We start from the raw sequence: 10,618 nt of genomic DNA on the forward strand, positions 1-10,618 counted from the left end.
TTTCAATTATGGGCAAATAAGTATTGGTTGACTTTGTTTCCTTCTTTAAAATTTGAGGAAATAGCAGGGCCTCCTAAGTCAGTGAAAGCTTGACAGTGGTGACAGATATTGCAAACCTTGAATTACTAGCTTTCCTGCCAGTACATGACTGAACCTTTTACAGAGCACATCCATCAACTTCAGGGAAGCCGGCATAGGGCTGAGAACTCTCCAAAGCCCAAAACATCTGTCACCTTAAGTAGGAACCACTGCAATCCCTAAACCATGAGTAATTATGGGTACTCGTTAAGTGACAGATATTTTAATAAGTTTGTAGAGAAAGGTATGAATTTGAATTCTGTGAAAAAGGAGATATATAGGACTTCAGATCTTCCTTTGATCTGGAGGAAAAAGCCAAGAAAGGCAACAAGATTTTTATTTTCTGCCTTGTCTCTCCCTGAACATTTGGCTGATACCTCTTCCCTAAGCCCTTTTCATCTTCACAGGTTGGATATGGCAGGTGTGCCTGTTCCCCAAGAAAAAGTGGTGGAGATGTGGCACAGCTGAAGGTACTACAGGACAGTCACCAATCCTCTTGCCAAGGAAGTAAAGGGGAGTGTGGTAGACCTCAGGACCTGCATAATGGGTAGGGTAGGACCACAGATCATCCATCTGCCTGTTACCAGTCCTTTCAGGACCAGGCCAGGCCTGGAGACAGACGCCATTGCTTGCACTTAAGGAACATGGAGAAGCAGACCTATGCCAAACTCGCCCAACCAATCCTGAAAGTTTGAGACTAATTAGCTGTTCCTTCCCTTTACTTCTGTGCTTCGATACAGAATGACCTCAAGTAGGGGCTTAACTAGGAACTTCTGTGGGATGGAGAAGAGGCTGTGAGGTGACCTAGTGAATATTGGGTAAGAACAGAAATCTGATGAAGTAAGCAAAAGCCTGAACAACGTGATAGCCTAGAGCCAGTTGGGTCTGTGGGCTGAGGGCCAACCTCCCCTTAACAAGCCTACAGTGATGTGCCAAGTGGGATGTGGAAAGGGCTTATTCCCAAGATGGATGCTTTCTCCCAGTCCTCCATTTCTGCCATCCTGTACTTCAGGCAAAATCAAAGTAGCCTGTTAACTTACAAAGCCAATACCACAGCCAAGGGAAAGGCCTGGGGCTTTAGGGCCCCTCTTTGTAGGGGGAATAAAGGACTGGCTATCCATCATCATGGGTGTGACAACACTGCAGAAGCCTTCGTGGCCCAAGCCTCTATCTTGTATGCCATCCCTCCTCCCAAAAAAGATCCATTAGTTACTGCCCATGGAGGAATCACTGTGGGGAGAGTATTTCAATATGTGTCTACACTAACCCAGTAGTTGTTTTATTTAAAGTCAAACTTTTAAAAGCAAAGTGGCATCCAGACAGCATTCAGCTGAAGTGACAGAATTGTCCAGATGTGGGCATGGCCATCCCACATCCCTTGAGTAGCTGTGAAGGCCTATTCCTGAAATTAAAACATAAACATTTTAAAAGTGCAGGGGCTCTGTACAATCAAGTATTTTGCTGAATGAATCAACATAAGAGTACATGTTCCTTTCTCCAGCAGAAAGGTCTAAGCAGCCATAAGAAGAAATGCTTGGCTGGAAAGCAGAAGCCAGAGACCTACGTAGGTTAGCTGACCAGAAGCCAGCCCTGCCCCTCTTTGGGCTTTAGTCTCTTGTGTCAATGAGATGGATGGGAGCACCTCTGTGAGGCCTCTCAGGCACTGACATGTGGGGTTTCAAATGATTAATTTACAAGAAGAAAGACACGCACGGTTGATAGCTTACAGCTTGGTAACTCTGAATACAACTCCAAGGGATTTTCTGTTTCTGAAGTTAAGTGCCTAGGATGAAATGGGAGACCTAGCGGGTAGCTACATGAACAGCTGTTTGAAACACATTCCAGGCGGAGGGAAGATCACGAAGGGCTTGACAGTAATTGGAAACTTTTTTGCTGTCCCTAAGTAGGACATGCCTAATGAAAAATGAAAGACTGAAATGGAAAAACTTTTCTGGGTAAAACTTCAATAGAGTATATTTGCTCAATTGCTGGCTAGAACTGGCATTGACTTCTGGGCCTGCATCTCTGGCAACGTGTTGGTTGATGGAAGTGTCCCCTTCACAGCATTATGCAGACCAGAGATAAATGCCTTTGTGGGAGCAGGAGCATTGCTGGGGAAAAGGAGGGCTAAATGAAAAAGTGATTGTGCCCCAGCAGCAGGTGAAGGAGCCACACCTGGGCTGGAGGTTCCAAGTGGATCCTCTATAGAGATAGAGGCCCATAACAGTGGTCCCTCTTAAGAGACCACCCATTTTCAGTTTCTTTATGAATTTCTATAGATAGAATAGTCCATAAAATGATCCCAGATCCCAGTCATGTACAGGTGTACTGAGCTGTAATTCATATTCCACACCACTACCACTACCCCCACCCTCCAGGACCCTACTACACAGAACTCTGAGTCACCAAACACAGAGAGGGAGGTCCTTTAGTGAGGGACAGGCTTAAAGCAGTGCTTAACAATTTTATCTGGAAGTAGAAGCTTAGTGCATGGAAAGGCTTCTAGGACAGTCTTCTCAGTAGAGCACTACTGGGATAAAAGATTTCAGACCAAAAGGCTCAGTACCTAGTCTAGACTAAGAAAGGGTTAAGTTTGATTTGGGGCTGGAATCTCCAAAGCACTCAAAAGAACCAGAAATAAGTCTAAAATGAAGCAAAGATGGGACAAGGGTGGCCATGCCACCTAGGAAGCTTGGGGCTAGAATTGGAGGGAAGAAAGAAACCGAGATCAATGGCCTGTCAAGGAAGTAGTCGATCCTCCCCTGGCCCATGAACCTGTTCAGACTATGCAAGATTAAGAATGGGTATATTTACACCTTAAGTTCACAGCTTTCATCAGATTCTCAAAGGAGACTATGACCCAAATATGTTGCATATCAGGCAGTGAGCCCTGGGAATAAACTTGGACAAGAAGCCAAACGAAAATTACAGTTTGGTGAGGCTGATTTTCATCACACACTTCTGTTAGGCCTGCACTACCTTACCAGACTCTTACATTTCAGTTACTTCAGCCCTGTGGCTTTGTCTTAATATACCTATTTTATGGGTAAGCAGTTCATAGCTCAAGAATGAGGGTTTCTTGCCTTTACCACACATTAGGGAAGCAAGTTAAAAGGATATGGGCCCCAGGTCTATTAGTCTCAGCTGTACCTCCTTATCCTGGCTCACAATCAATGCAATCTCCTAATACCTTATAGATTTTTGAGGTAGTTTTGGTTCATGAAAGGCAGGAATAATCGAGTAAGAAGGAAAGACACAGCCTGAGCCAGAAGCTGACCTACTCTGTGGAACTGCTGCTCTGGACCAGCAGGACAGCTCCTTAGAAGGAAGTTTCTAGAAATGGAGTAGGGAACGAGAAGCATAAACTGCCAACACCTACCCCCACCATCTCCTAGGTGAAGGGAAAAGGGTAATTTTTCCGCTAGAAAGATAATTCAAAGGCTCTAAGACAGGGGTGAACACTTTCCATAAAGGGTCAGAGTAAATACTTTAGGTTTTATGGGTCATACATGGCTAAAAAGCACTTTCAGCAACCTGGTACAAACATAGTCAGTTTGCTGACCTCAGTTCTAGAGGCAAAGGAGTCACCTCACCTCTTCCTTTGATAGCTATCATGTAGAACAGCATAGCTTTAAGAACAGAAACTTCAGTGCCAGATTCTACCATTCACTAGTTGTATAATTTGGGGCAAATTACTTAACCTGTCTGCCTGTGTCATCTGCAAAATGAGTGTAATGGTGATACTTCAAAGCTACCTGTGAAGGAAAAAAACACCAAAGGTAGCTGTGAGGTTTAAAAGACATTATTTGCATAAAGGGCTAACAATACCTGACACAGTAATTACTAGATTTTATTGTCAATATGGAAGCAGTGGGCAGGGAGTTAACATTCCCTACAGTTGATGCCACCCACAACTCTTCAGTTGCAGCTACAGTCTTGTAGATTACAGAACAAGGGGTGAGCCACACTCCTTCCCAAACTCAGACTAGCCAAAATGGTTCAGGAATCATGCTGGGGAGGGGAGTTTATGAACTTGAAAATTGGCAGTCACATCCAAGGACTCTGCTTACACAACACACAAAATCACAACAGTGAAGCCCATAAGTTTATTGTGTCTTCAAGACACTACAATATACACTCCTCTCCCAGAGAAGGGTCTTTCAGAGACAAGGAACCATTATCCAGATGAGTTGCTTATTTGTCATTTTCATAGGCAGCTGGATTCTTCCTCTTCGATTTCTCAAACTCCTGCGTTCCCCATGTGTAGACAAGATAGAACACTACGAACGCTATAAAAATAAATGAGAGGAAGCAGTGAGCACATACAAGGCACATGGATCCGTTCTCTTTTCTGATTCACCTTATATTCTGCTTTCCTGTCTCTAGTTCTTAAGAAATCACTCTTAAACCAGATGATCAAAAAGCTTACGCTACAAACCCATTTTTCAGCTGTGTAAAAGAAAGGGGTTTATCCAGGAAAATTGTGAACAGTGACCAAATCTTCCCTATCGCTCCCCTGTTGCACATTTTAAAATGCTTTAAAAACTGAGGTCAAATTCACATAGCATAAACTTCATCGTTCAACCATTTTGAAATGTACACTTCTGTGGGTTTTAGCAAAGTCAAAATGTGCAACTATCATCACAATCTGCTGCACCTTTAACACAAAACAGTTCACTGCTAGGAAAGAAGTGGGTAAAGGTGACCTCAGAGGGAGACACTGGAATCACACAAGTGACCTTGAGCCAGTCATTTCTCTGTGACCTAACTCCTTTATCTGTAAGATGGGGAGGACATGACCAGTTCAACGGCATTCAGGACTATTGAAAGAGAAAGCGTGTTTATAGCGAGCTGCAGAGTGCTCACTGAGGGGACCCGCAATACCCTCTGTGGATGGGAGTCTAGCCCCTCCGCCCGGCCAGGGCACTCACGCGGCGCGACGCGAAGGATGCACGCCCGAGTTCGGCGCAGAACGTTGGGGATGCCCTTGCTGAAGTAGTGCGGAAAGGCGCGCTGCTCGAAGGGCGACAAGCTGTAGGTGATCACATGCCGCACCCGTGTCAGATGCCCAAACTGGCGGCCCATGGTCGCGGCGGCCTCTGCAAGACGGACGGAGGACAAGCGTTGGACTCAAGCCCGGGACTTGCCGCCGTCAACCCGAGTCCTTCCGCGGCGCTCCTCATCCCCTCAACCCAGAATGCAACCCCACCCTCCAGGGGTCCCCGAGACCGCGCGATGCGGCCCACTCACACACCGAGGTCACCTCGCCGCCACACCACAGGACCCTCCGGCTTCCGTCCACCACTTCCGGTAGGATCGGACGCCGCGCCAGGAGGCGGTGAGGTCACTTCCGGGAGAACTAGTTGCCGACTGTCTCCAGGTGACGGCGCCATAGCCCCCAGTGCCGAAGAGACGTGCCCCCGCCGCGTGACGTGAAGTGGGCGGTGCCTGCTCTGGGGTGGGGCCAAGCGCCTCTGGGCGGGCTCTGGGGTCCCGGGGCGCCCCCCACCGGATCCGCTCAATCTTCTCCTCGGTTCCCGGCTTTCCTCGGAGCCTCAGGAAGGGGCCGAAACCGGACGGATTAAGAGTAGAAGAGCGAGGGGCCTGTCAACCTCGGGAGCTGCCCTAGGGTCGGGTGTCCTGGCGCGGTGGAAGGCGTCTTTGAGGCCGCCGCCTGGCAGTCAACGCGAGGTTTTGTACTGTCATGTCCAGTAAGCTGGAACCGGAATCGGCTATGGTCAGGCCCTCAGCGACCGCAGGACCCGAATCAGGGACACGAATCTGAGACTTCTCTTGTCAGCCACCGGATTAGAATCCACTGGCAGGGTGTAGACTTTCCCGAGAGATAATAAAAATGTTTCCATTTAGCCACAGGAGTCCTCAGGTACTAGTCCAGCAAATGATGAGCAGCTGTTAGTGATTGTAGGAGGGAAGAGGCAACCCCCATCGCAGCCGGCTTCGCCCTGACAGAGTTCTGCCTGGGGCCGAATGCCAGGTTGCCCACTGTTCACTCCACTGCCCAGGAGGAAGTCAGGAGCGTCGCGTGTGAGGCGATGCCATTTTCGGAAAGTGCTTTCTACTTAAGGATACTGCTGTCCTATACAGCTGACTGACTTTTCCACTTGATGCAACGTGTCTGTAAATGTTTTTTTCATGGAATTACTGGCCATGTGTAATCTAGGACTAAGTTCTCATTCAGCAGTTTGGGTGTGTTTTATAACCCTCCTTGCCAGATCCGAGCCAGGGAGGTTTGGCAGACAATGAACTTAAAATTTACCAGTATACCTCGGTTTTATCAGCCTGGGTACTGCACAGACTGGTTCTGTATCTTACACGGTGAATATATTCAGCTCTTCTTAGTGCACCCATGTCTCATTTATCTGAAACATAATCTCTAACCTGATCTTAGCTCACAGGCAAGAACATAAATACTTACACAGGTAAGAATAAAAATACCTAGCAAATTCTCCCACCATTTGAGTGATTAATAAAAAGCAAACCTTTCATTTATTTTCTAGCACCTGAAAACGTCTTTAAACCTTTCAATTAAAGTATGCATAGATGAATGTGCAGACCCAAATAAAGGCATCAAGATATACTTTAAAATGAGTCAAGATTAAATGTGATGTCCTCCTTTTTAAAGCATATTGCAGTATTCCAAGTACATATCCTTATAAAGCTGAGAGAACTAGGCAAAATAACAGTTCTCTGCTCTCTGGAATCTCAATTCCAGTTGTGAATTTCTCTCACCCTCCAAATCAACATGCAGTAAACAAATATTCTAAGCACCTGGAAGTAGGAGAGGTGGTACAGATGCAGGGAGAAGAGTAAACCCAATACCATAAGTTGCATACAAACAGATCTGGATATCATCATGAATCATTAGCTTTTCCACATGCCTTGGAAGTTTCAGCAAGCACCTAGGGAACATTTTAAGAATCCTAATCTCTCTCAAGAAATGGGCAGCTTTTTTTTTTTTTTTTTTTTTTAAAGATCACTCCTCACTTTCTCGTAGCCTTTCAGCTACATAGCTAGTCCATTAACTTAAGAGATTTTAAATAAATGCCAGGGGAAAGGAAAAGGAAAACTATATGACCAAGTAAATCTGTATCTAATTAGGACAAACTGGATGAATAGGGTGTTGTCAGCTGATAAAAATTATCCTCAGCTAAGCATCCTTAAGGTCTGATTACAGAAGTGAACCTAGCCCACCCACACACCTAAAGTTTATTTAAGAGACCAACCGAGGCTCTTCCTGGTTTTTAGGCAGAAGACTGGTATGGGGAAATCTGTTCCTTGCTAATTCTTCCAAGCCATGGCGCTTCCCAACAATTTCTTCCTTTGGTTTTGCTGCTTTGCCTGGCTCTGTTTTCCTATTAGCCTTGATTCTCAGCCTTCTAGGGGAGAAGCTCAGATTGTAGCTAGGACTGCGTTGGAATCTGAGGCTGAGACTTGGTCCTTCCTGAAGCATCTAGATGGGAGACACAGACCTGGTCTCCTTTCCCCTCTCTTAAAGGTTCTGTATGATGGGCACAGGGAACCCTCCAGGCTTCAGCCAGATGACAAAGCTTTGAGCTACATGAAGAGGCTCTATAAAGCATACGCTACCAAGGAGGGGACCCCTAAATCCAACAGAAGCCACCTCTACAACACTGTTCGACTCTTCACCCCCTGTGCTCAGCACAAGCAAGCTCCTGGGGACCAGGCTGCAGGTGTGTGGGAGCAGATTGGTTAATGGGTGGAGGGAAGAAGAACGATCTTTTGCATTTCAGTTACATAAAGGAGTTGGCCCTTGCTCCTTGACTTTCATTTTACTTTGCTTGGTACTCAATATCCAAATCCAAACAAACCTGGTACTTGATCTTACTGTTTTTTCCTAATGCCCTCATGGGTTGATGTAGGCTAAATCTCTTGCTAGAAGAGATTTAATGGGCCTAAAGCCTGGGTAGAGTGCTGCTGGAGGTTAGCATCTTGTCCAGGGTCACAAAATCAGGACTGGAAAAAAGGTATTTTGACTTTGTTGCATATTCTTTCTAGTCTACCAATGTTGGCCTGGACATGAACCTACAGTACCTCTTTCAGCTGTTGGTGTACTTTAGTAAACAGGATGTTTTCCCCACGTTTGTTGCTTTCTGTGAGAGGAAAGCTTAAGTCCTTATGTGGAACAGTAGATCCATACAAGGACAATGTGTTAGTCAACAATCTTGTGTGTGTGAGAGAGATGGGAGCAGTGCTATTTTAAGAAGAAAAAAAATTATATTCATTAGTTTGTGACTTACAGAAAACCCTTCTAACCCAGCAGGTCATTTGTGGCTATCTTAAACCCTTTCTCCTTCCTTGATGTCCTGTTTTGTTACAGTGGGTTTAGAGCTTCCATTTGTTGTCAGTCTCAAGTGTTCCAAATTAACTTAGACAAGTACTTTTTCTTTATTGATTCTGCCGGTAAGAACTTAGAATGTTTTCTTAACAAGCCTAGCAAGTGTCTTTTGATAGTTTTCCTCTTAAAGACTTTCCAAGAGAAAAATACTGCTTTCCTTTTTAGCTTTCTCTTTGTTTGGAGCAAGTTATTAAGATTCTAAAACTTCAATATATAATGATTCCCTCTTTTAATTCACCACCAAAGCTATTCTGAATTTCTGGTGATCCAGCAGTAAGTGCTGAGACTTAGATATGGTACAGATAACTTGCTTTTTCTTTATAACCCCTATCCCACCCTGACGTTTAAGGCTTGAGAAAGTGGGGGGAAAAGGGACAGAAGCACATTCTGAGGTACTGATGCCTTGATTTGACTTCCTGTTATATATGGCATTACTGTTGGATTGTTTTTCTTCTCAGGAACCCTTCCATCAGTGGATCTGCTGTTTAACCTGGATCGTGTTACTGTTGTGGAACATTTATTCAAGTCAGTCTTGCTATATACTTTCAACAACTCCATTTCTTTTCCCTTCCCTGTTAAATGTATATGCAACCTGGTGATAAAAGAGCCAGCGTTTTCTAGCAAGACTCTCCCTAGAGCTCCATACTCATTTACCTTTAACTCACAGTTTGAATTTAGAAAGAAATACAAATGGATTGAGATTGATGTGACAGCTCCTCTTGAGCCTCTGGTGGCCTCCCACAAGAGGAATATTCACATGTCTGTAAATTTTACATGTGTGAAAGACCAGCTGCAGCATCCTTCAGCACGGGACAGCCTGTTTAACATGACTCTTCTCGTAGCGCCCTCACTGCTTCTATATCTGAACGACACAAGTGCTCAGGCTTTTCACAGGTGGCATTCCCTCCACCCTAAAAGGAAGCCTTCACAGGGTCCTGACCAGAAGAGAGGGCTGTCTGCCTGTCCCATGGGAGAAGAAGCTGCTGAGGGTGTAAGATTGTCCCGTCACCGGAGAGACCAGGAGAGTGTCAGCTCTGAATTGAAGAAGCCTCTGGTTCCAGCTTCATTCAATCTGAGTGAATACTTCAAACAGTTTCTTTTTCCCCAGAATGAATGTGAGCTCCATGACTTTAGACTTAGCTTTAGTCAACTGAAGTGGGACAACTGGATTGTGGCCCCACACAAATACAACCCTCGATACTGTAAAGGGGACTGTCCCAGGGCGGTCGGACATCGGTATGGCTCTCCAGTTCACACCATGGTGCAGAACATCATCCATGAGAAACTTGACTCCTCAGTGCCGAGACCATCCTGTGTACCTGCCAAGTATAGTCCTTTGAGTGTTTTGGCCATTGAGCCTGATGGCTCAATTGCTTATAAAGAATATGAAGATATGATAGCCACAAAGTGTACCTGTCGTTAACACAGACTCCTGTCAAGTAAAACCGTGAGTGTCCTGGCCAGTGTAAATGCCGTGCACCTGTCTGTGCCTTTGGGAGGAAGTTTCATGTGTCAAGTCGCTAACTGTACTACAGTGTGTGTTGTGTAAGGAGGACCCTGTATAGATTAGCATATTCTGTGGCATCTATCAATGTAAAGGGATAACAGCTGCCTTCCTCATGGCCAAATGTTTAAATGAAATGGATTTCTTTTGGAGAACTTTAAATTTTTTCCCAAGTAATTCTTTTTTCTTTTTGTAGAAGTCGTCTTTTTGATGTAAGAAAATGAAAAAACAATTAGCATAAATCTTGGGTGGAATTGCAGTTCTAGACAATTCATAGTCTTATTTAATGGAGGAATAAATTCCTGTGAGTGGCATAAATTTTCTGTGTGCGGTTTTAATTAAAGATTTGCTTTTAAATGGTCATTTGAGAGGGAGAGGAAGTGTGTCTAAGAGCTAGTCTTTACTCAACTCAACTTACTATCCCTTTTTCAGAGTTAGAGAGACTAACTCTCTACCTAAATTAGACTAGAGAGTATACAATATATTGGGCTTCCCTGGTGGCTCAGTGGTCAAGAATCTGCCTGCCAGGGCAGTAGATGTAGGTTCAACCACTGGAGAAGGAGATGGCAACCCATCCAGTGTTCTTGCCTGGCAAACCGAGAAACCTGGCAGGCTATATAGTCCATGGGGTCACAAGAGTCAGGCATGACTTAGCAACT

General features: G+C 45.0%; 2 protein-coding genes across 3 annotated transcripts; one reads left to right on the forward strand and one right to left on the reverse strand.

Moving 5' to 3' along the window:
- Nucleotides 1-4,170: 4,170 nt before the first annotated feature.
- Nucleotides 4,171-5,829, reverse strand: LOC102393778 (cytochrome b-c1 complex subunit 8). 2 transcript variants are annotated; one of them, XM_044947663.1, is made up of 3 exons: nt 5,333-5,829; nt 4,963-5,177; nt 4,171-4,367 (listed from the first exon to the last, which is right to left on the reverse strand). In XM_044947663.1, the coding sequence occupies exons 1-3, from the start codon at nt 5,469-5,471 to the stop codon at nt 4,359-4,361; spliced, it is 363 nt and encodes a 120-aa protein (XP_044803598.1). In that variant the 5' UTR covers nt 5,472-5,829; the 3' UTR covers nt 4,171-4,358. The 2 variants fall into 2 exon arrangements, with proteins under 2 accessions (XP_044803598.1, XP_006050618.1); XM_006050556.3 differs by having other exon boundaries at nt 5,010-5,177; nt 5,333-5,666.
- A 1,496-nt stretch (nt 5,830-7,325) lies between these two features.
- GDF9 (growth differentiation factor 9) lies at nt 7,326-10,281 on the forward strand. Its single transcript, XM_006050555.4, has 2 exons — nt 7,326-7,790; nt 8,914-10,281. The coding sequence occupies exons 1-2, from the start codon at nt 7,394-7,396 to the stop codon at nt 9,876-9,878; spliced, it is 1,362 nt and encodes a 453-aa protein (XP_006050617.1). The 5' UTR covers nt 7,326-7,393; the 3' UTR covers nt 9,879-10,281.
- The last annotated feature ends 337 nt before the right edge of the window (nt 10,282-10,618 follow it).

This window comes from Bubalus bubalis, chromosome 9 (genome assembly GCF_019923935.1).
Source record: "Bubalus bubalis isolate 160015118507 breed Murrah chromosome 9, NDDB_SH_1, whole genome shotgun sequence".
In the NCBI taxonomy this organism is placed as follows: domain Eukaryota; kingdom Metazoa; phylum Chordata; class Mammalia; order Artiodactyla; family Bovidae; genus Bubalus; species Bubalus bubalis.

What these genes read in the sequence shown, in the direction of transcription:
- GDF9 (XM_006050555.4), top strand. Translation starts at nt 7,394, where the DNA reads ATGGCGCTTCCCAACAATTTCTTCCTTTGGTTTTGCTGCTTTGCCTGG. An exon ending in TCCTGGGGACCAGGCTGCAG is followed by an intron (nt 7,791 to 8,913) that starts GTGTGTGGGAGC and finishes TTTTCTTCTCAG; the next exon opens with GAACCCTTCCATCAGTGGAT.
- LOC102393778 (XM_006050556.3), bottom strand. Translation starts at nt 5,471, where the DNA reads ATGGCGCCGTCACCTGGAGACAGTCGGCAACTAGTTCTCCCGGAAGTG. An exon ending in GTGGCGGCGAGGTGACCTCG is followed by an intron (nt 5,178 to 5,332) that starts GTGTGTGAGTGG and finishes TCCGTCTTGCAG; the next exon opens with AGGCCGCCGCGACCATGGGC. An exon ending in CATCCTTCGCGTCGCGCCGC is followed by an intron (nt 4,368 to 5,009) that starts GTGAGTGCCCTG and finishes TTATTTTTATAG; the next exon opens with CGTTCGTAGTGTTCTATCTT.